The 25,892-nt window shown below is 46.9% G+C and overlaps 1 protein-coding gene across 1 annotated transcript in view; it reads left to right on the top strand.

The window, feature by feature from the left end:
* Positions 1-1,726: 1,726 nt before the first annotated feature.
* Positions 1,727-25,892, top strand: part of col28a2a (collagen, type XXVIII, alpha 2a) — a gene marked incomplete at its 3' end in the record, with an annotated part of 142,147 nt that continues 117,981 nt past the window's right edge. Inside the window, 7 exon segments of the mRNA XM_084314357.1 lie at positions 1,727-1,838; positions 2,433-2,585; positions 7,145-7,488; positions 7,797-8,027; positions 9,849-9,869; positions 10,229-10,288; positions 19,581-19,634. Coding sequence (XP_084170483.1) covers positions 2,444-2,585; positions 7,145-7,488; positions 7,797-8,027; positions 9,849-9,869; positions 10,229-10,288; positions 19,581-19,634 — 852 coding nt within the window. The 5' untranslated portion in view covers positions 1,727-1,838; positions 2,433-2,443.

Raw genomic sequence — 25,892 nt, 5'->3', positions numbered from 1 at the left:
CGCATCCTATTATTATGCAAAGTCTAGGTGATAAGTGCCGGCCGGGGTATACCCCGGCCGGCACTTATCACCTAGACTGTGTGTGTGTGTGTGTGTGTGTGTGTGTGTGTGTGTGTGTGTGTGTGTGTGTGTGTGTGTGTGTGTGTGTGTGTGTGTGTGTGTGTGTGTGTGTGTGTGTGTGTGTGTGTGTGTGTGCGTGTGTGCGTGTGTGTGGAGTGTTGGGCGTGTGTTATGTGACAAAAGACCGCCCGTCTCGTCCCCAACTCCGACTCATGAAAGAGGAGAGAGACATGTATGCACGTGCGCGCGGCAGCGCGCGTGCACGTGGCGTTTGGCCTTGGCCCATATTACGACTGCACCACTGCAGACAACACTAATATACACAGACTAATTGACAAGACACTGATAGACACAGAGGGTAATTACAAACAGGACACAGGTGTGATAGACAGAACCAACCGAACACAGAGTATACTGGGAAAACAATAACAATTAAACAACCAGACTAACACATATTTACAAACCACAGACAGGGGAACACAAGACTAACACAGTGGAGACAACAACAACAACAACAACAACAACAACAACAACACAGATAATACACATAACAAACACAACTGAGTGACAATAAATAATAATGAGTTGGTGTGTGAGCTGATGCCAGATCTGCATCAGCCCACCGGTTGGCAATGTTATGTTCTGAGGGTTATTGATGGGGGGTTGTGAATGTGAATGTCTGGGTCCTGGTCCCCCGGAGGAAGTGTTACACATATGTGCAACTTGGCGATACTAAGGTCATTTATAGGCCTGATATTCTATATTCTTTAATAATCATATTTCAAATTGCATGTGTCCGGATGGCAGAATTCAGTACTGTCTCTACAAAAATCTCCTGTTTAATCATCTTCCCTTTATTCATTTGCTTCGGTTCTTTGTACACGTGATCTCAAGAAGATGCTGAATGAGCTCAGTGGCAATTTTTCATGTCTGGTCATTTTTAGCATGGTGTTATTCACCGTCAAAGAAGAAAAAAAATTGATATTCTCCTTTGGTTCATCACAATTTACTCAAGCCTAGTAACAGACACACTATTTCTGACACATTTCTGTGAATACATTCCTTGAGATCCATAGATGTCCCTAGATATCAAGAACATGCAAATGGACCTTGTAGAAGTGGAGCAATCTTCCATTTACTTATCTTTATTTATTTAACCTTTATTTAGCCAGATAAAACATTAAGAACAGGTTTCTTATTTACAACGTCGATCTGGTCTGTAGTATGTATCTTTTAGGCATTTGAATCTAATCTAATCTCGGTGGTCTTTGTTGACCTGTGGATTTCTCCCCATTCAATTCCCTCAGTCTCTGCACAAATGGCCTCCCCCTCTTTTCCCCTTTGTGTGTGTCTGAAACAGACACATTTCACCCGGACCTTTGGATGGAGTCTCTGAACGTCCCCCAGAGTGTTGTAAACGTATATCCCAGCCCCCCCCCCCCCCTGAGGGCAGAGCGGAAGGCAGCGCTCAGCAGGATCCCGCCTGGCCGGGTCCCTCCTCTCCTTATAAAAGGAGGCGGAGAGAGACTCAGGGGCTCACAGACACTTTGCACCCCAGGATGGATCACACCTCCTCCGTCTCTACTGCCACCACCGCCACACGGTCAATGAGCTAACCGGAGCCCTGCTACCCACACGCCGGTCCTCTGCTCCTGCTCCTGCTCCTGGCTGCTGGCCTCACCAGCGCCCTGTATCTGTCAAAAGGCACTCTTGAACCACTCCTCAGGATCTAGAGACTCTTAATAAGAGGTTGCAGCTCCCTAAAGGCACTTTGGATTGTGAGTCACTGAGAAGATATTTTTGCATTTTTGTTTTTGCATTTTGTATACTTTAGTTTTGTATGTTTTCTTGTATAGTGTTTGGTCTTTATTCTTCTTTTACTTTTTTTTTAACTGTATGGAGCACAGTCTCAGGGGGCTCATACAGAACCAAGCATTTCACTGTCATGTACATGTACCTTATATGTGACAAATATATTTACCTTACCTTGCTACTGTACCTCTCTATCTTTTTTATGCTTGCTTATGCCTGTATTTTTTTGTACTGTTGTGAAGCACTTTGAACCGCAACTTCTGTATGAAAAGTGCTATACAAGTAAAGTTATTATTATTATTATTATTATTATTATTATTATTATTATTATTATTATTATTATTATTATTATTATTATTATTATTATTATTAGATAACGTAGCCCTTATTCCAAGGGATACAGTCCAGCTACGAGATATGGCATCGATGCAAAATGTTGTCAAAGGATGTGATTTTAAGATCCACAAAATAAACAACATTCGACTACAGATTAGATTGTGGCTGATGGAAAACGTTGTTGCATTTGAGGCTATCGACGTGTGTTTTATTTCTGTCTACAGGTGCGGGGACAATGGCGTTCCCTTCCCTGCGCTTGGTGGCGCTGGCTGCAGTGCTGACCTGCTGCGTCGGGGCCCAGGAATACTACGAGGGCAGAAAGGGCAACAAGAGAACCAGGACGAAACCTGTGGCTTCAAATATTCACGATGGACAAGGTGAGAAAATATCATGAAGAACAAGACTCTGTTGTCTGACCGGCACTTGGCACACGTTACACCCACAATGTGATTGTAATGTGTGCACCACAATTGTAAATTATAGAATCGCAAGTGAGTGTATTGCAAATTAGAGCTATTTAATGCTACTTCTATTGGTTTTTATTTTGTTTTTTCACTGATGACACTGCTGACTTGTCGTACAGAACTTGTAAGTCACTTTGGATAAAAGCGTTCAGCTAAATTGCTAAATTAAATTAAATGAATGACTGCTACAAGGAGCCAAAAGAAAAGTTTTCCCACTTGTTTATTCTGTAATATATGACATTGACAGGTGTGACAAATAAAGTGAATCTGAATCTGAAAACAAGTTTACAGGCTCATAGTTTGTGTTGAATGTTCATTAGGATGATGTCAAGAAGTATTTTACGTGCTAAAAACAAGCCTGGTGGCTGAGAACTTGAAGCGTCTGTGAGATTCTGAATCTACTAGCCTGGTGGCTGAGAACTTGAAACGTCTGTGAGATTCTGAATATACTAGCCTGGTGGCTGAGAACTTGAAGCGTCTGTGAGATTCTGAATCTACTAGCCTGGTGGCTGAGAACTTGAAGCGTCTGTGAGATTCTGAATCTACTAGCCTGATGGCTGAGAACTTGAAGTGTCTGTGAGATTCTGAATCTACTAGCCTGATGGCTGAGAACTTGAAGCGTCTGTGAGATTCTGAATCTACTAGCCTGATGGCTGAGAACTTGAAGTGTCTGTGAGATTCTGAATCTACTAGCCTGGTGGCTGAGAACTTGAAGCGTCTGTGAGATTCTGAATCTACTAGCCACTGCAGCCAGCCTGATCTCGCTTAAGATATGTAAATAAAGTACTAATCAACCACAGGAAAAGGTACATATTGTACGTTGTGTTATAGTCATGAGTAATATATTGACTTATTTATGAAAATGAACAACGTGGAGCGGCTGAGTGGTGCAGCGGACATTGCGCTCGTCACCAACACAAGAGACACCGGTATCGAATCCGGCTGTCGGCGTTGCCTCCGGCTTGGGCCGGCCGTCATACTAACTCAATTGGCAGAGTTAGCGGTGGGAAGTCGATGGGCGTTGTAAGCAGCGACTCCTACAGGTCGGTCAGGGCGCCTGCACAGCAGAGACAGGAAAATGGCGGGGGCAGTGTGAGCCTCCTACACGTTACTCCTCGCCAAATGAGAGTCCGCGCTGGCAGGTGAAAAGATGTGACTGGCTGCCTCCACATGTATCGGAGGGGACATGTGATGGGCTTCTATCCTCCCTACAACCGGCCAGTGGGGGGCACATGCGAGCAACGTTCAAGACAGGGGAGGGGAGAATTGGAACGGCTAAATTGGGATGGGAGAAAAATAGAAAAAAGGAGGAGAAAAAGTGGAGAGAAAAAAAGGAAAATGAACAACGTGTACATATTACAAACAAGATATACTGTAGATGTATACTTTATTGCCATTTCAACACATGGTTATTATTGGGATTTGTCTCGGTGCAATGCTCATTTCAGCATAAAACAGTGAAAGAGAACATACAAGAATACATACAATGCAATCCCTGAAGTAGAAGAAATATTTCACAAACATTTCATATGACCCGTGAGTTCCTAAAAATGCTACAGTGCATAAAAGAGCTCAGTGCTCCTTTTAAAGTGCATTATTGCCTTAAAGTGCTTGCCTTAGGGCTTGAGTCCATATTAATAATATAATAATATATTGACGTATTTACAAATAAATATATTATATCATTACATTTCTTTTAACTTTTAACGTTTTCAGAAAACATTGGAGTTTGAGTTCCTTGCTTTGATGAGCCCGTGTTGTGCAGCCGGTTGACGAATAAAAGTTAGTTCTTTAACCCTCTCACTACCACACTACAGAGACGGTTACTGTAGTATGGTTGTGAGAGTGTTAGCCCTTTGTCGTGTGGCCATGAAAGGGTTAACGTGACTCAGGGTCTATCAATCTTGTCTGCAGTGTATCTGTTATCCGCTAAATAATAGGCCTGCTGTATATCATCTTACCAGCCATGGTGTTAATGTCCTACGGCGTCAGGTTATCACATGATTCTGTATCATACTCAACACATGATTTACTCCGTTCTATTTGAGATTTAAGATAAGATCTTGTTTTAATCTATATTTCTACATGACAAATGGAGATTCTGACATGAATATAGAGCGCCAGACACATGACACGGGGTTTGGAAAATCAAGTTTAAAGGTGCTGTAAGTGGTATTTTATCGTTAAAATACGTGGGTGGTCTACATGTTAAAATAATAACTCTACATTCCGACGGCCATACCAGGACATGTATTTACTGTTTACTGCAGAGCGGAGGGACTGGGAGACCCATGTTACTGACCAGACACTCTGTATCAGTGATGGCTGTTTACTGCAGAGCGGAGGGACTGGAAGACCCATGTTACTGACCAGACACACTATATCAGTGATGGCTGTTTACTGCAGAGCGGAGGGACTGGGAGACCCATGTTACTGACCAGACACTCTGTATCAGTGATGGCCAGGCTGTTTACTGCAGAGCGGAGGGACTGGGAGACCCATGTTACTGACCAGACACTCTGTATCAGTGATGGCCAGGCTGTTTACTGCAGAGTGCAGGGACTGGGAGACCCATGTTACTGACCAGACACTCTGTATCAGTGATGGCTGTCAGAATGTAGAGCTACTTAAAAAAAATTAAAAAAAAAACCACTCACAGCACCTTTAAAGGAACACGCCAACATTTGGGGAAATTAGCTTACTGTCTTCTCCAGAGAGAGACAAGAAGATAGATACCAGTTTCCTCTCTGTGCGTTCAGTAGAAAGCTATCTGGCTGCACGTTAGCCTAGCTTAGCACAATGAATGGAATGGCTGGTTAGCCTAGGCCAGGGGTCGGCAACCTGCGGCTCCGGAGCCGCATGCGGCTCTTTAGCCAATCAGCTGCGGCTCCCTGGCCCAAAAAAAATAAAAAATTATATATATTTTGTCTCTTATTTTGGAGATCGATGTCATACTGTGACACTGAAATGAAAAAATATTTCATCAACTAAAATATTTAGTCAACACAAATATTTCATCAACTAAAATATACAGTACGTCACACCCCGCGCCTCTCCCTGCCGTCTGCAAGTGGCTAATCTTGAGTTTCCGACCCCCCAATAAGCTAACCATGGATAAATCCAAAAAAAGGAAAGTCTGAGGAAAATAGAGGGTTTAATTCAGCATGGACAGATTAATTTGCTTTCACGACTAACGATGCCTGTATGCCTGATATGTGGTGCGAAATTTGCGAACAACGAAAAATTCACTTTTTATTTTATAGATTTTATAGATTTTTTTATAAGGACTCAAATAGAGCTGCATAGTTCAGGGTTTTATTTCAAAGTAGGTCTACAGATGCCAGCGTTTTTTCTCCTTTTCTGTGTTTTATTTCAAATTAGGTCTACACACATGGTAGTCTTTTTTCAAAGTGGACTACTTTTTATTTTATAAATGTTCCACAAATAAGGGAAGGACTCAAATATACCTGAATAGTTCAGGGTTTTATTTCAAAGTCGGTCTACAGACACCAGTGTTTTGTCTCCTCTTCTGTGTTTTATTTAAAAATAGGTCTACACAGCCAGTATTTTTTCTCCTCTTCATAAGAGTTTGAGGTTTTCCTTTGTTATAACAGGTCAAAACAGCAATAAAAAGTCAACATTTTTCTTTTTGTTGCTTTATAATTCCATTAATGCAACAAACATGTGTGCTATAAGTATAAAGTATAATAAATCGCAAATTACTTTGGGTATAAAATTGTCAGGCGTGTTATGCTAAATGTGGGGTATGTATGCTTGGGGGTATATAAAACATTATACACTGTGTTATCTTCATTTTAAGGGTAAATAGGTTGTGCTGCTCCCTGAGCATTTTATTTTGTGGGAGGGGGGAAAAGTGGCTCTTTTGATAGTAAAGGTTGCTGACCCCTGGCCTAGGCATTGTCCAACTAACACCTCTCCTGCTTCCAGTCATCGTGCTAAGCTAGGCTAACATGCAGCCAGTTCAGCTTTCTACTGAACGCACAGAGAGGAAACTGGTATCTATCTTCTTGTCTCTCTCTGGAGAAGACAGTAAGCTAATTTCCCCAAATGTTGGCGTGTTCCTTTAATCAAAATGAGCTTGAGTCACTGTAACCATTCAAATCTTCAAATCGTTTCTCTAATTAATAATAATAATTAATTGCATAATATATAGCGCTTTTCTGTTTTTCTAGACACTCAAAGCGCTTGTAGGGTGGGAATTGCCTCCTTCACCACCACTGGTAGTAGCACCCAACCTTGGGCTATACGCAGGCACCAGGCACACATCACACGACTACACAATGGCTGAACAGCTCAGGAGACAGGGATTGATATCAGTCAATTAAGGGGAAGGGATGATTAGGTAGCCTTGATGTCAGAGACCTGGGTTCTTTAACGACCGAATTCAGTCGATGTTGTTGTGACATGTGACCCCTATTCCCGCACACGCACGCACACACACACACACACAGCCATGCTGGACGAAGACTGCAGCCTGGAGCTCTCCTTCCTGCTGGACAGCTCGGAGAGCGCCAAGGAGAACCACGAGCGGGAGAAGCAGTTCTCCATGGACGTGGTGGACGGGCTGCAGAGCGTGCGGCTGCAGACGGGCCGGCGGCTGAGCTGGCGAGTGTCCCTGCTGCAGTACAGCAGCCACGTCATCACGGAGCAGGCCTTCCGCGACTGGAGGGGCAGCGACAACTTCAAGGCCCGCGTGGCGCCCATCCAGTACATCGGCCACGGCACCTACACCACGTACGCCATCACCAACATGACCAAGCTGTACCTGGACGAGTCCACGGCCGGCAGCATCAAGGTGCGTGTTTTGGGACATTTTGTTTACATTTACATTTAGAATGTATATAAGTCACTAGTTCATATGTTTATATGTTTATATGCTTATAAAAAATAAAAGTGCTTTCTCTAGCTGGCAAGCAGGCCAAGAAAATGCTTAAAAAAAACAGCATTTAAAAGTGAATTGTATCCTTCGACTAGTGACATCCTTGAAAATGAAAAAATAGTGCTTGGAAAAGTACTTAAAAGTCCTTGAATTTTATTTCGCAATGTCTGTGTGGGAACCCTGTGTAATAAAACAAAAACTTGAACCTTTAACCCCTCCTCAAGGTGGCTGTCCTGCTGACGGACGGAACGTCGCACCCCAGAAACCCCGACATCTTCTCCGCCGTCGCCGACGCCAAGAACCAGGGGGTGAAGTTCTTCACGGTGGGCATCACCCGTGGCGCCAACGAGCCCGCCAACGTGGCACAGCTCCGCCTGCTGGCCAGCTCGCCCGCTGCTCGCTTCCTGCACAACCTGCAGGACCCCGACATCCTGGAGAAAGTCCTCGTGGAGATTGTGAGTGTTGTTCTGTTTATTTGTTTATTTAACCCAGGGGTTCTCAAAGTTTTACATTTTATTTAGGATATTTTTTGGGGACCCCACACTTAACGTATCACGTGACTTCAACGTGGAATTAAGGAATATCAAAATAAAAGCACACGTTGTTGAATTCGATCATGCATATTTATTAGACAATTTTATTACAGCACTATAAGTTATCAATACACATTTATAAAACGAGGCATGTTTTATCTGGCCAAATAAAGGTTAAATATTGTTTTTTTAAATGTTGCCAGACATTTTTTTTTATAATTTTTTTCTTGCCAATTTATATATAACAGCTTTTATCCAAAGTGCTTTACAATTTTTGCTCACCGACGGCGGAGGCGACCGCGCAAGGTGCCGACCTGCTCATCGGGAGAGCAGTTAGGGGTTAAGTGTCTTGCTCAAGGACACTTCGACACACACTGCCCGGGGGAGGAGCGGGAATCGAACCGGGAACCTCCCGGATTACCAGACGACTGCTCTACCTCCCGAGCCACTGTCACTCCTTGGCATACAAACAAAGGCATACCCAACAAAGGCCAGGGCAACAGTGGCTCAGGAGGTAGAGCAGTCGTCTGGTAGTTGGAAGGTTCCCGGTTCCATTCCCGTGCGCTGAGGAAACAAATATTAAAGTGCTTTTGGACATGACAGATATATACATTTAAATGTTCGTTTTTTGCCGCAATGAGAGTCGAAATGCTTCATCGAGGGTTGGATATAACATGTATAGTCAGCGTTGAAACGTGGGAGGACTTGTTGACGTGTTCCTGCAGACCTCAGGAGTGACAGCGTAATGTTACAGTGCAGCGAAAAAAGGAAAGCAACTCAATGACCGCTTTAGATTCAGCTCTTTGTTCAGATGTACAGAAAAATCCTTCTCACATTCTTTCAAAAGAAGCGCCTGACAACTGTGTGTTATGCCCGTCCCCCCCGTCCATTAGGATTTACCTCCACAATAGTAACACACGCCTTGTAACAGGCGGGACCCTCTGGTGGGCTGGTGTCAGGTGGGACATATTCAGGTTTCAACAGTGATATATCCTCTCTTTGTGATAACACAGGTATTACCGAGGAATTCCTCCACCGGTTGACTCCTTGCCAGTGTTTGCACAGCAGGACAAAGCTTGGCATGAATCATAATCCGAGCAACTCCCCTCTGTGGTTGAATTTGTGCATTAATGCTTTAAGAGACCGCATCTGTTTATATCACAACATCTGTTTATATCACAACATCTGTTTAGATCATAATATCTATTTAGATCACACAACGTCTATTTAGATCACAACATCTATTCATATCATGACATATATTTATATCAGAACGTCTATTTATATCACAACGTCTATTTATATCACAACTTCTATTTAGATCACAACGTCTAACGTCTATTTAGATCACAATGTCTATTCATATCATAACATCTATTTAGATCATAACATTTATTTATATCATAACATCTATTTAGATCATAAAATTTATTTAGATCATAACATCATTTAGATCTTAACATCTAAGGCTTCTTTTCAATAGTCATGAAAGTTATTACTTGGCCCATGCCATATCATCAATGTCCAATCCCTGCTTTCTATCAGTGGTGCCTATGCAATAAAGCAGATGACTTAAAACTACTGTAAAGATTCATTCGTTTAATATGCTTTTTATTATGCAATTGTAACACATTTGACATTGCTCGTGAAGACCGGACTCATATCTCTTATAGAAATTTAATATTGACATGTTTAAGATTCTGTTTATTTAACGTTATCACCGTTTTGCCTTTTTCCACACAGACCAACTTGGCCGACGAAGGGGTCAGTATTACTATATTTCTATTGCTAAACAGCGTAATATTTTCACATGTGGTAACATAATTAAGTATAGAGCCCCCATGTGGCTGCATAGAGATCCATTTCAATCCATCTCAAATGGATTTGTGTTGTGTTTGTGTTAATTACAGCTCCAATGAAATGATGTGGATGAAAAAAGACCTTGTCTTATTTATAGGAAGCGCTACCTTATCATTTCATCGAGCTGTAATTGACACAACATTAAGGATTCAACATCCACGATGATATCACCAGTGGCCACATTCAAACTCATTTACAAAAAATAAATAAACGTCAAATGAAACAAATGAATGAAAACATGCTTTTTTTTCTCTCGTCCGAAGTGCCCCGTGGCTCCCAGATGCGCCTGTGAGAAGGGTGAGCGAGGACCCAGCGGCCCCGCGGTGAGTCTATTTACAATATTAACGTCTCAAAATATATATATCAATGAACTAGGGCTGACCCCGACTAGTAGAATAGTCGACTAATCGATCAAAAGGAGCCGTAGTCGACGGCCAACCTCTTAGTCGAATGCAAAAGAAAATATATATATTTATTATTATTATTATTATTTTTTTAATCATTCTTTACAAAAGCAAAGAGGCCTAGAAGCGTGGCTAATGCTAATGGCGTGCATACCAGAGAGGCTAACTGCCTAAGGAAACGGGCACAGAGGCACTTAAAGAGGATTTCACCCATCTAATGAACACACTAAACTAGACAAATATCAAGATGTATCCATCAGTGGACCAATTGCATGCTTTTGCAGAGGACAAGAAGCCTTCAGTCGACTCCTTCGGACATTAAGTACCCCGACAGCCCAAATGGAATGAAAAAGAAAATAATAATTATTATTATATAATAATATAATATAATTATAAATAAAAATTGCATTCGGGGGGTAGACGACTATCTGCAAATGTTGGCCAATAAAAGTTGACTATACAAATCCTTAGTCGGGGACAGGCCTGCAGTGAACAGGTTTGTCTTCGAAGACAGCACAGAGAGCGCCTCGTGCCCAGCGGCTGGAGTTCCAGTAACAAGCCTCTGATGCAGCAGGTCTTCTAACGGTGTGTCTCTGGATGGGGGATAATTACTTAGTCGTCGGCGTAGCTTGCAGGCACACGTGTCACACGGGCAGAGAGATACAGTACCGTAGGTGGTCTTACCCGCATTCTGGAAGTAATCCTATGGCAACAGTACAAAGAGGAAGAGACAGGTTGTGTTTAGCCTTAAAGAGCTGTGTTTGTCTCTGCTGCCGCTGCTTGGTCTCTTGCCCCCGCACGTTATTAACACATTGCACATCCGCCGCTGCGACGTCCCCCCTGGAGACCGGAGGCGCCGCGTGTCCAGAGCGCCGGGTCCCAACAAAGCTGCCCCTCTGGTCAGCGTAAATAACCGTGACTGCCCCCCACCACCCCTCAGTTACCCAGGGACCGGAGACCTTCTGAAGGGGTTAAAGCAATGTTTCATCCCGGGGGAAGAACGACCCCTTTGTGGAATGCAAAATACCCTTCTGTTCGCTGAGAGATACAACCCTGGACAGAGGATTAACCCTTTCACTACCACACTACAGAAGGTTAACCCTTTCACTGCCACACTACAGAAGGTTAACCCGTTCGCTGCCACCCTACAGAAGGTTAACTCTTTCACTGCCACACTACAGAATGTTAACCCTTTCACTACCACACTACAGAAGGTTAACCCTTTCACTGCCACACTACAGAAGGTTAACCCTTTCACTACCACACTACAGAAGGTTAACCTTTCACTACCACACTATAGACGGTTAACCCTTTCACTACCACACTACAGAAGGTTAACCTTTCACTACCACAACCACACTACAGATGGTTAACCCTTTCACTACCACACTACAGACGGTTAACCCGTTCACTACCACACTATAGAAGGTTAACCCTTTCACTACCACACTACAGACGGTTAACCCGTTCACTACCACAGTACAGACGGTTAACCCTTTCACTACCACACTACAGAAGGTTAACTCTAAAGCCACGCATAAGCCCCGCCCCCCCTCTGTCCTACATATCTGACAAGTTCAGGTAATGTCAGGGTCTCTGGTGTCTGACAGTCAGTCATGTCGCTGACAGACAAGCCGGGTGACGTTCATTAACCAGGTGCTTTCTCCTCTTAAGCATTCTCCACATTCTTGCACTCAGACTTAAAGGCCGACACATAATTGCTCTCATTAGTTTTAATGGTCACGAACCAGTGGCTCCGCTCCTCAGTGGATAGATGGCTTTGCATACGCTGTCCAGGTGCCTCTGCACGGGCTGACCCTTGACCTCCAGGATGAGACGCGACATGCCCGTCTGCGCCTCAAGATGATGTGTGTCTGTACATACCCCTCACACTCACACACACACACACACACACACACACACACACACACACACACACACACACACACACTCAGACACGCGCACGCACATACAACTGTCTACCCTTTGACCCCTTTCCTGGTCTCGCTGTTCAAACAATATCCGTACCTCGAGGAACAGCGGACGGGGCCAGCGGACTCTCCCTCGCCGAGGGTGCTGGAGATCAGCGAGGCCGGGACCAACTGTCATCCCTTATCAGATCCTTCGCTTTAGTGTCTCGCTGTGCGAGGGGGCGTAGGGTTGGGGGGTTGGGGGGGGGGCATGTTAACCCTTTCAGAAGGTTAACCCTTTACTATCACACTACCGACGGTAGTGTGATAGTAAAGGGTTAACCTTCTGTCGTGTGGCAGTGAAAGGGTTAACTTGCTGTTGTGTCGCAGTGAAAGCAGTAACGTAAGGTTATGTATATAACCTAGTTATATGAGTACTGGCTAAGCGTCCCGCTCTTAAGCCTATCGAGATATACCTCATCTCATGTACCTATTGTACTCCATCAACGAAAAAAACAAGTACACCCACATCTGCCGGGTCCCGCCCCTATGGAGGCGTAGCCTATAAGACAGTAGGCATGGTCACCAAACACTCTTCCTCGCCAAAAATCCCGTTTCCAGTAAAAGATCCCTCAAAAGGGAACTCAGGGCCGCAGAGCAGGACGCTTAGCCAGTACTCATATAACTAGGTTATATACATAACCTTACGTTATATTATCGTACTTGGCCATCGCGTCCCGCTCTTAAGCCTATCGAGATATGGGGTAGAGCGGACGCGAGGCCCGACAAATGTACCCCCTGAGGACCCGTAAGCCCACATCAAGGGGTTGGGGAGCCCCGTCACCCCATCCTTCCTAATGAAGGGGGGGGCGCAGTCAACTCCACCTGAGTGCGAGCAAGAGGGAACTAGAACCCCTTGAACACACAGCACAGGCGGAACCACGTGTGACCTAACACACTGTGGCCCATACCCACACACTCCTGCTACCCTACCAAAGGACGGGAAGCAGGAAAGGCCACAGACCCCAGAACCGCCTGGGAGACAGAACCGCCCGGTCATGTCCATGAGGTAAAACCATACAAAGGGGCCCGGGGAGGACCATGAAGCTGCAGCACAGATGTCCTCCACCGAGGCCCCACCCAGGAGACCGGCAGAGGCAGCCACCCCACGAGTGGAGTGCGCCCTGACGCCCCCAGGGGGATCCAGCCCGGCCAACGTGTAGCAGAGGGCAATGCCCTCGCACAACCAATGGGACAGGTGCTGTTTCGATAGTGCCTTACCGGCACGAGAACCACCGTGACAAACAAAAAGCTGATCGGTAACCCTGAGGTCCTGAGTACGGCTGAGGTAAATTCCCAAAGCACGGACCGGACATGACAGGTGAAGGCCCGCATCTAACTCACTAGCATGAGGAGGCGGACGAAACGCCTGAACCACAATATCCCTGGAGCGGAAGGAACTCCGGATATTTTTAGGCACGAAGGCAGGATTAGGCCACAGAGTGGCACCGCAATCGGAACGAAAGACAGGCACTCAGGTGCACAAAGCACACCCACGCGTTCAGCGGAGGTGACGGCCAGCAAGAACGCGGTCTTGAACGACAGCTGTTCCAACGGCGCTTGCTCAAGAGGCTCAAACGGGGCCAAGGACAACCGACCGAGGACCAATTGAAGATCCCAACTCGGAGCCAAAGAGCGTTGCACCGGCTTAACGCGCCGAGCGCCAAGCAGGAAACGCTTCACAAGAGGGTGGCTGAACATCCCCCTCAAATCCCTCATGATAGGAGGATATAGCTGCTGCATATACCCTCACCGTCGAAGCCGACAGTCTATCAAGGAGAGACTGGAGGTAACTAAGGACAGCATCCAGGGGGCAGGAGACTGGGTCCCGGCCCCCCGCCTTACACCACACTTGGAACATACGCCATCTGCCTGCGTAAGCGCGACAGTGGAGGGAGCATGCGCATTCCGGATGGTATCAACCACAGAAGGGTCCATCCTCTCAAGACTACCAGTAGCTGGATCAGGACCGGGAACCACACAGCTGCGCCCCGGTCTGGCGCCATCAGGATCAAGAACCTGTGCCCCTCAACGTACCCGTCCCAACAACTGACCTAACAGATGTATGGGGAAGAATCCCAGGCGGCACGGCATCGGTCCCACACCTGCCTGGCTATGTCCGGACGTAATCCCCACCCGTCAGGATGAGGACCGCCCCGCGACAGTACACCTGAACCCACATTCACCCTGCCGGGGATGTGGGGAGCCCTCAGGCCGCGCAGATGGAGGACGCCCATAGCCAGCCTCCCGCCGCCTGGTGCAGACGGGGGGAGCCTACTCCTCCCTGTCTGTCGATATACGACACTGACGTCGTATTGTCCGTCCTGATCAACACCGTTTGAGGACCAGAAGGACCGCTTTCAATACCAACACATTGAACGTAGCGCAGACCGGGCAGCATGGTTTGCCAGCTGCCCCCTACTGCGTTGGCCCGACGCGTCACCAGCGAGGGAGGCGTCGGTGAAAAACGTGACATGAGACAGCGCCGTAACCGTCCTAGGACGGAACCTCCCGAGCGTGTCGACAACACGCTCTGAGAGGGATGCCCATAGCACTCCAACCGTTGACTGGGAAGAGGAGTACTCTACTTCCAGTCTACAGCAAACCCCAGGCTGGTAGGGACCTGCCTGGTACGAGACCCGACGATCCACCTTGACCGTGAAGGACAAGAACGTCGTCAGGGCAGAATACACTTCGTAACCCCTGACGACGCAGAGGCCCCAGTGCGGCCTCCACGCACTTGGTGAAGATGCGGGGAGCCAGAGAAAACCGAACGGCAGCCTCTGGTACTCATACGCTAACCCTGCAAGGAAGCGTAGGTAAGCCCTAGATGAAAGATCAGAGATGCGAATACGCATCCTACAGGTCTATGGAGGAGAACCAGACCCCCACCTGACAGTGTTCAACAGGTAGGAGACGATCCAAAAAAATGCTGAACCTTCCCATGGGACAGGTCCAGCATGGGTCTGACACCCCCCCTCCCGATTTCTCAGGCACCAGAGAACATCGGGAGGAGAACTCCACAACGATGGCTTGCTTCGTCCACAGAGATTGGATCTCATTGACCAGAGCTGTCACTGCTGGTGACCCTGACAATAGGGTCTGTACCAAACCCGAAAACGGGTGGGGTTGTGTAAACACAAGTCCCCGCCTCAGCGTTCTCTCCATCCACCTCGACATATGGTACTGCCATAGTCATATGTGATGACACTCCCAACGCACCCGCCGCCATGTGGCGCAGGTCCGCCAGGAACTGTAGATAGTCGGCCCGGTCCCACCAGCTGTGCGTAGCCAACCCTGGACCATTGCGAGCAGAGCGTTCTGTGGAGTCGGGTCGGAACCTGACACTACCCACGAGGCAATCGCACCCAAGGGGGGACCCCGACAGAAAGGGCCGGTTTGATACGGGGGAAGCTGACATCAATCTAGGTGACAAAAGCCCCCCCACTGAACACCCCTCCAGAACATGCTGAGGAGTTGTTCTGCAGCCGGACATGCAAGGCATGAGGACCCCATGGGTTCCACACACCGTAGCCCTGCAGTGATATTACTACCACCCAAATCACGCGCGCCTGCGAAACCACTGCCAATCTTTCAGGAGTGGGAGGCACCAACATGATACCTGGCCTGGCGAAGGCGAGGTCGAGGAAGCCCGCACTGTGTGCCTCAAAAGGTTTCGAGCCCCCCTGCTGACAACACTTATAGTTGACAGACATAACACCAGGCTCAACCAACACAGGTTATGGTGTGGGAGCCGCTTGACAGCACAACATTCTCACGGAAAGACCCAGGCTCAGCCATCAACTGGGTGTCAGCCCCTGTCCCCATGAGAAGCGAAAAGTGGGGCCGCCCGCGCTTCAACGAAGGCACGCGGCCCGCAGCCAAAGGAAACAATCAGAGCCCCCTTTTTCCGCTGGTGTTGGGGGAGGGAGTGATCGGAGAGCGGGCTGCTCGCGGCAGAACGTCGATGGCTTGTTGTTCAAGCCGAGCCCATCCAACATGGCCGATCCCTCGGCCGCCAAGGCTGTCGGCATTGTGGACACCTGTCGATTCAATGCCCAGGATACCTCCGGAGGGGGTACGAGGCCGTGCTCTCTCTTCTTCTGGCTGCGCGGTGTGAGGCGGTGTGGGGCCTAGGACAATACCGCCCGCGCTCCTGCAGAAGACCAAAATCCCCTGCGGAGAGGAGAACCCTGAGCGGTTATAGCTTGCGGCTAGGTCAAAGCTAATAACGTCAACAACCTCGCGCGATGTGTCGACGTCGGCTGGCCCTCAAGGCCCCGCCACCAGACACCATTTTTTGATAGAAAAAACAGCAATTCGAATACAGTTACTAATCGCTGCCAATTCCATACCGTGGCGGTACAGGCTTTAGCAGCCCACCAGCCACTCGCCAGGCCGACCCACCTCATGGCGTCGGCCGGGCGGGGCACTGTTTCAATATGTCAAAAGCAAAGGACTGATGTTAACACGGAGCAAACAGCAACCTCCACTGTGGTGTGCACCATGAAGGGGTTAAATGAATAAAAGAACTAACACCACAAAATACTGTAGAATGAGCAAGCCCATGTACACAACGTTAAGGGGAGGCGGACCAGAGAGAACCAGTCCCGCATTCATTCATAATATTCACAACAGCACACCAGCCCTAGCTTTAGCCCATTTACCCAAAAGGTAAACAAAGCCCCCCCCCCCCCCCCCGCACTACTCCCCCAATAGACACCGATTGACCGTCAGCATGAATGGTTGAGAGGAGAGAAAGCTGTAGCATAGACAGACATTCTCGTAGCGGAGAGACAGAACAAAACAGTAGCCCACTACACTACTATAGCATAGCGTCTTCAACGCTACTATGGACAGAAAACAGTCAGCTGAGCCACAACACGGGCCGCCGCTAAGTCCCATCCTGCAGTAGTATAGCTCTACTGCCACCCGCCGAGCCTCAAGCATCGGCTTCCGGGTGGAAACCCCGTTCAAAGCCCCGCCGGGGCACAAGTTTAACGCTACCTGGCTAGGCCTACCTAGTCATGGCACACCCTGTTGACAACCCATTTACCCGTAAAAGGGTAAAATAGGACTCAGCAAAACCCCCACATTAGCTACCGACTGACCTTCATTGATGAACCAGGCAAGAGGAGGGAAAAGCAGCAAAATCCCACGGCGGAGACATTAGAACAGCGTAGCAGTAGTGTTAGCATATAGCATTAGCATTAGCATGTAGCGTTAGCATTAGCTGTTTAGCAGCACGCTTCCAGGATCGTTTGGAACCCGTCCACTGCAGTGAACCGTTCACCAAACCATCCCGCCCCCTGGCACCGACACACAACATGGCTGTGTAACAAAACAAACCAGCACTACTAACACTAACATCAATGCCTGATGACACAGGGCCTACCTGTGTACAAGCTGGCCCGATAGCCAAACCTTGCACGCTGATCCTTGGTCTGCTGCCATCAGACGAGGAAACATCAACATAGGCCCGACTTGTCGCTGAAACATGCCCCGAAGATTCCAGGGGTAAGCAAACCTCCGGTAAACTTTCAACATTACGAAATTTCTCATAATCTTTTCATAACAACTAGTTACATAAGGTGCACTGCGACCGTTATGATGGAAACGAAAATAGAGGAAGAGTGTTTGGTGACCATGCCTACTGTCTTATAGGCTACGCCTCCATAGGGGCGGGACCCGGCAGGTGTGGGTGTACTTGTTTTTTTCGTTGATGGAGTACAATAGGTACATGAGATGAGGTATATCTCGATAGGCTTAAGAGCGGGACGCGATGGCCAAGTACGATAATATAACCGTTTGGTAGTGTGGCAGTGAAAGGGTTAAGTGGGGGGGCTCTGGAGGGCCGCCCTCTGGACGTTTTGAGCCTCAAACGCTTCGCTTCCTGCATTCTGGTGAACCTTTCTGGACCCATTTGTGCCCTTTTCCGCATCCATTTATGGTGGAAATGTCTTTATTTATGTAAAAAGACAACAATCAGGTACCCGGCGCTGACACAAATATAATGGAATATAATGCAGTGAGGCTCTCAGGCGTTCTTTATTGGTATACAAAATGTATTCTATGTATTCTATAGTTACAGGTAAGAAGGATATATAAAAAAATGTACCCCCTGATTTTTTTACCTCTTTTGAAAATTGTCTTTCATATTCGCTTTTTTGAGGGGGACAAATTGACCTCTTCTCAATATTGAGGGGGACATTTCCCCTGCACCCCCCTTAAATCTACACCTATGTCATTGAGTCTCGTCCGTCGCTATAAACAACACAAACCACCGGTGTTGTGACTAAAACAGAGAGAGAGAGAGGGGGAGTGTAAGAGAGAGAGAGAGGGAGAAAGGGGGGGGGTACGAGAGAGAGAGAGAGGGAGAGATATGAGAGAGAGGGGAGAGAAGAAAGAGGAGAGAAGGGGGGAATAAGAGAGAGATTGGAGAGAGAGGGGAGATAAGAGAGAGAGGAGAGAGGGAGAAAGGAGAAGGGGGGGTATGAGAGAGAGAGAAAGAGAGATATGAGAGAGAGAGGGGAGAGAAGAGAGAGAGGAGAGAAGGGGAGAATAAGAGAGAGATGAGAGAGAGAGGGGAGAGGGGGGAATAAGAAAGAGGGGGAGAGAGAAAGGGGAAGAGAAGAGAGACAAAGGGGAGATAAGAGAGAGGGGAGACAGACAGAGAGAGACAGAGAGATATGAGAGAGAGGGGAGAGGAGAGAGAGAGGAGAGAAGGGGGAATAAGAAAGAGAGAGATAAGAGAGAGAGGGGAGAGAAGAGAGAGGGGAGAGAGGGGGGAATGAGAAAGAGGGGGGAGAGAGAGAGAAAGAGGGGAAGAGAGATAAAGGGGAGATAAGAGAGAGGGGAGACAGAGAGAGAGAGAGAGAGAGAGAGAGAGAGAGAGAGAGAGAGAGAGAGAGAGAGAGAGAGAGAGAGAGGGGGGGAGGGGGAATAAGAAAGAAGGGGAGAGAGAGAGAGAGCGAGAGAGAGAGAGAGAGAGAGAGAGAGAGAGAGAGAGAGAGAGAGAGAGAGAGAGAGAGAGAGAGAGAGGGGGAGGGGGAGTAAGAAAGAGGGGGAGAGAGAGAGAGAGAAAGAGGGGAAGAGAAGAGAGAGAAAGGGGAGACAGACAGAGAGACAGAGAGAGAGAGACAGAGACAGAGACAGAGAGACAGAGAGACAGAGAGGACAAGTGAAATGTCTGTAAGAAGGAATGAAGTGAATCTCATGCCTGTTCTGGTTTCATTCTGCAGGGGAAGAAAGGTCGCCCCGGAGATGACGGGATCTCTGGACTCAAAGGCCACAAGGTCCTGGTCGCCCTGTGATTCATTGTGGTTGTTACTCGCTGGGCTCCTTAGAGAGGATTCTATTCAGTCCATTCAGCACTGCTTCTATTCTTCTCTCCCCTTCAACCCCTGTGCGGATTAACCCTTTCAGGTTTCAGAGATTAGACATTTGAGAGCCTAAAGATGACATCACGCCGTTGGCTGAACGGTCACTGAAAGCTGTAGAATGGAGTTCTAGAATCGCGATGTTTCATTTAAGGAGAAGACGCAGTGGCGGCTGCTACATTATTTCCATGGGAGGGTGCTAGAGGGCGCTATACCAAACATTTTGCAAACATATGTACCACGCATTGGCATGTCACTGGCAGCCTTCAGCTGACCAAGCTACACACAACCAGTCAAATAAAGTACAGTCTAATTCACAACTTGAAACACAATATATAAATATAAAAGTTAGAAACAAACTTGCTCCGTCTCCAAACACACGCAGAGAGAGAGAGAGAGAGAGAGAGAGAGAGAGAGAGAGAGAGAGAGAGAGAGAGAGAGAGAAGCGTTAGCTGAGTGGCTGAGAGAGAGAGAGAATCACGTTAGAGAGAGAGAGAGAGAATCACGTTAGAGAAGAATCACGTTAGAGAGAGAGAGAGAGAGAGAGAGAGAGAGAGAGAGAGAGAGAGAGAGAGAGAGAGAGAGAGAGAGAGAGAGAGAGAGAGAGAGAGAAGCGTTAGCTGAGTGGCTGAGAGAGAGAGAGAATCACGTTAGAGAGAGAGAGAGAGAATCACGTTAGAGAGAGAGAGAGAGAGAGAGAGAGAGAGAGAGAGAGAGAGAGAGAGAGAGAGAGAGAGAGAGAGAGAGAGAGAGAGAGAGAGAGAGAGAGAGAGAGAGAGAGAGAGCAAATCTACCTTGTTGTTAAATTGACAGCAGGCAGAAGGGCTTGATAAAGTATATCCACTCCGTCCATTGTCCAGACTGTGTTGTTGATGTCCATTGTCCGATTGTCCCTCCACACTGCATCCATATATAGCTTATTGTTAGCCAACAAGTACTGTGTGAGCTAACAACAACAGCAACAGCATAAACACACTTTGTTTAATTGAAACGTGGTAGGCTTGATAAAGTGTATAATCCGCTGTTGATGATGTATATCCAGACCACTGTCCAGACTGCATCCGCCATATAGCTTGTTAGCCAAGTGTTAGCTCAGCTGTTAGCACCACACAACAAGACAGTACTTGATTTCTTTGTCCATTTCCGCGTCGAACAGACTGCAAACTACCTGGCGTTCTATCGCCATGCTCTAAGACAAACTCTAACCTTAACCAACTTTGAAAGAGTGCCTAAGCTTAACCGTCGAAAGAACTTGCAGTCACGCTCTAAGACAAATAGCTGCATCTGATCTCACAACAACACAACTATCTTTACCAAGCTAGAAAACCTAAAATTGGAACATAGAAAAGTGGCGTCGGCCAATCAGAGAGCGTCTCCGCGAAATGCTGCTACGGAAAAAAATACTGGCGTCGGCCAATCAGAGAGCGTCTCCGCGAAATGCGGCTAAGGAAATTCTTGACGCTGCTGCCTAGACCGCTTCAAATCGCGCCCGGTTTCCAACATAATAGTCATATTTCAACGCACAACGCGTTACGCACTGATTGGCTGCGACGGATACAGCGATCAAACAGTGACGCGCACTCAGAGCGCTATTGCGTCTAGCCCGGGCCGAGAAATACGGCTAGAGGAGAAATGCGGCAGGAGAAATGAGCAGGATTGAGTCACTTCCTGTTCAGGAAAACAAGTATTTTTTATTTTATATATTAACGTTATATTGTGCATTGGAAACACAAACATACTTAAAATTAGTAAATATTATTCATTTTAAACATGTTTATATTATTTATAGGGCTATAAAACAAAAAACAAAAAAAAATGTTTTCTTCTTCTCTGATTTAACAGGTGGGGCGGCGCCCTAGCGCCCCCGGTGGCGAGCCGCCACTGAGAAGACGTTTAAAAAAAATTATAATAATTTGCGTGCGTGCGTGCGTGCGTGCGTGCGTGCGTGCGTGCGTGCCTGTGTGCGTGTGTGTGTGTGTGTGTGTGTGTGTGTGTGTGTGTGTGTGTGTGTGTGTGTGTGTGTGTGTGTGTGTGTGATTATGTGCAAAATTAATCAGCATTGTTTTTTGGTGAAATACCCCTTTTAACATTAGAACAGCCTGTTCTGTGTTTACCTTGTGAGGGAGGAAAGGCTGTCGGGCCTTGCAATTAGCCAGTCACCTGGAAAACACTGGTCAATTGCGTAAATCTGACAAGGAGCCAATCTCCAGTCAGACCCCTTAGACACACAGATAGTATAGTCCTCTATCAGAATCTGAATCAGAATCAAAATCAGAATCAAAGTCAGAATCAGAAAGGTCTTTATTGCCAAGTAGTTTTCACATAAAAGGAATTCGCTTTGGTCCTTTTCGGTGCAACATTAACGGACAGACACTAACGGACAGATAATAAAATAAAGAGGTGGAGTAAAATTAAATTAAATATGATAGAATAGAATTATGAAATAGAATATAGGCCTAGGGCTGTACAACTGTAAATAGAGGTTGAATAAAATAAAATGGGATATAAACTAAATTAAATATAGCACAATAGAATATAGTACAATTATAAGTAAAACATTTTATAAGAATAGGCCAGGGCTGTACAACTGGGCAGGATGTGGTCAAGTATACACTAATTGGAATGAAATAACAATACAGTGAGATGGGATAATTAGCAGGGCTGTGCAATTGGGCAGTATGTACAGTATACTGTAAGTATATATTCATATACACACAAGCTGGTGCATTTACATACTATGCACCATACATATTAATACTACAACTCTGTACATACATCTGATTAGCACTATTACTCAGTAGTTCTAATTTATGTCCAGTTTAATCACCTGTACATTGTATATCACTATTGTACTTTAGCGTTTCATTTGCACTCTGGTCAGATGCCCAGGGGCGTAGCTGGGGGGGGGGTAGCTTAGGATGATTCCAAGGGCCCAGCACTGGGCCCCCCCCCCCCCCCCAAAAAAAAAAAAAAAAAAATCTTTTTTACTAGACATCACTCAGGTGTATTATTGATGCTCTCATTGATACTATGTTTGTTTCTGAAGTGTGTGTGTGTGTGTGTGTGTGTGTGTGTGTGTGTGTGTGTGTGTGTGTGTGTGTGTGTGTGTGTGTGTGTGTGTGTGTGTGTGTGTGTGTGTGTGTGTGTGTGTGTGTGTGTGTGTGTGTGTGTGTGTGTGTGTGTGTGTGTGTGTGTGTGTGTGTGTGTGTGTGTGTGTGTGTGAGATATATAGAGAGAGAGGGGGGGCTTTGGTAGACTATTGCATTGGTCCATTCATTGAAGATGAACGCAATGCGACATCCTTTACTAGGCTCACCCACCAACAGTGCAGGTGCTGAACTGCTGATCCGAATGTATAGGTAAAAACCATATTATGCGTTTTCATCAATAAAAAAATGGCACACAAAAATTCCGCTCGCGCGCTTACGCGCGCTCACATTCACTGGGGGCCTACAAATACATTCTTTCAGGGGGCCCAGAATCTGGAGCTACACCCCTGCAGATGCCAAACCTCTTTTGGTTGTACTGTACTTGTGCTGTATGATAATACTGTACATTTTAATCTAATCTAAACTTTCATCAGAGGTCAGAGCACTTTCCACTACTTTAGACGGCTAATCATTTACATTGGTGGTGAAAGTAGTCATCCACAAGTGTCAGTTAGAAAAAGCTAAATGTTTGGGCGTTCTAGTAGCACACCATGTATCGCGCTGCTGCATCACGAAGCGGCCGTCCCGGGTTCGCTTCCCACTCCCGGTGACTTCCATTTGTTGCATGCCAGTCTTCCCCGCCTCTGCTCCCGTTCATCCTCTCCTCATCTGTCGGTCATGTCTGACCATGAAAAAAAGAAATCTAAAAAAAACAAAAAAAATAAACTAAATGTTGTATCATTGCTCAACAAATGCCTTATTGAATAACGTACTGTCTCCTGTCCTATAACGTACTCTCTGTCCTCTCCTGTCCTCTCCTGTCCTATAACGTACTCTCTGTCCTCTCCTGTCATATAGCGTACTCTCTGTCCTCTCCTGTCCTCTCCTGTCCTATAACATACTCTCTGTCCTCTCCTGTCCTATAACATACTCTCTGTCCTCTCCTGTCCTATAACGTACTCTCTGTCCTCTCCTGTCCTCTCCTGTCCTATAACATACTCTCTGTCCTCTCCTGTCCTCTCCTGTCCTATAACATACTATCTGTCCTCTCCTGTCCTCTCCTGTCCTATAACATACTCTCTGTCCTCTCCTGTCCTCTCCTGTCCTATAACATACTCTATGTCCTCTCCTGTCCTCTCCTGTCCTATAACATACTCTCTGTCCTCTCCTGTCCTCTCCTGTCCTATAACATACTCTCTGTCCTCTCCTGTCCTCTCCTGTCCTATAACGTACTCTCTGTCCTCGCATGTCCTCTCCTGTCCTCTCCTGTCCTATAACATACTCTCTGTCCTCTCCTGTCCTATAACGTACTCTCTGTCCTCTCATGTCCTCTCCTGTCCTATAACGTACTCTCTGTCCTCGTCTGTCCTCTCCTGTCCTCTCCTGTCCTATAACATACTCTCTGTCCTCTCCTGTCCTCTCCTGTCCTATAACGTACTCTCTGTCCTCTCCTGTCCTCTCCTGTCCTATAACGTACTCTCTGTCCTCTCCTGTCCTCTCCTGTCCTATAACGTACTCTCTGTCCTCTCCTGTCCTCTCCTGTCCTATAACGTACTCTCTGTCCTCTCCTGTCCTCTCCTGTCCTATAACATACTCTCTGTCCTCTCCTGTCCTCTCCTGTCCTATAACGTACTCTCTGTCCTCTCCTGTCCTCTCCTGTCCTATAACATACTCTCTGTCCTCTCCTGTCCTCTCCTGTCCTATAACGTACTCTCCTGTCCTCTCCTGTCCTCTCCTGTCCTATAACATACTATCTGTCCTCTCCTGTCCTCTCCTGTCCTATAACGTACCGTATGTCCTCTCCTGTCCTCTCTGTCCTCTCCTGTCCTATAACGTACTCTCTGTCCTCTCTGTCCTCTCCTGTCCTATAACATACTCTCTGTCCTCTCCTGTCCTATAACGTACTCTCTGTCCTCTCATGTCCTCTCCTGTCCTCTCCTGTCCTATAATGTACTCTCTGTCCTCTCCTGTCCTCTCCTGTCCTATAACGTACTCTCTGTCCTCTCCTGTCCTCTCTTGTCCTCTCCTGTCCTCTCCTGTCCTATAACATACTCTCTGTCCTCTCCTGTCCTCTCCTGTCCTCTCCTGTCCTATAACATATTCTCTGTCCTCTCCTGTCCTATAACATACTCTCTGTCCTCTCCTGTCCTATAACGTACTCTCTGTCCTCTCCTGTCCTATAACATACTCTCTGTCCTCTCCTGTCCTCTCCTGTCCTATAACATACTCTCTGTCCTCTCCTGTCCTCTCCTGTCCTATAACATACTCTCTGTCCTCTCCTGTCCTCTCCTGTCCTATAACATACTCTATGTCCTCTCCTGTCCTCTCCTGTCCTATAACATACTCTCTGTCCTCTCCTGTCCTCTCCTGTCCTATAACATACTCTCTGTCCTCTCCTGTCCTCTCCTGTCCTATAACGTACTCTCTGTCCTTGCATGTCCTCTCCTGTCCTCTCCTGTCCTATAACATACTCTCTGTCCTCTCCTGTCCTATAACGTACTCTCTGTCCTCTCCTGTCCTCTCCTGTCCTATAACGTACTCTCTGTCCTCGTCTGTCCTCTCCTGTCCTCTCCTGTCCTATAACATACTCTCTGTCCTCTCCTGTCCTATAACGTACTCTCTGTCCTCTCCTGTCCTCTCATGTCCTATAACGTACTGTCTGTCCTCGTCTGTCCTCTCCTGTCCTCTCCTGTCCTATAACATACTCTCTGTCCTCTCCTGTCCTCTCCTGTCCTATAACGTACTCTCTGTCCTCTCCTGTCCTCTCCTGTCCTATAACGTACTCTCTGTCCTCTCCTGTCCTCTCCTGTCCTATAACGTACTCTCTGTCCTCTCCTGTCCTCTCCTGTCCTATAACGTACTCTCTGTCCTCTCCTGTCCTCTCCTGTCCTATAACATACTCTCTGTCCTCTCCTGTCCTCTCCTGTCCTATAACGTACTCTCTGTCCTCTCCTGTCCTCTCCTGTCCTATAACGTACTCTCCTGTCCTCTCCTGTCCTCTCCTGTCCTATAACATACTATCTGT

Source organism: Notolepis coatsorum, assembly GCF_963971535.1.
Source record: "Notolepis coatsorum genome assembly, chromosome: 5".
NCBI lineage: Eukaryota > Metazoa > Chordata > Actinopteri > Aulopiformes > Paralepididae > Notolepis > Notolepis coatsorum.
This window is presented reverse-complemented; position numbering and strand designations above follow the sequence as displayed.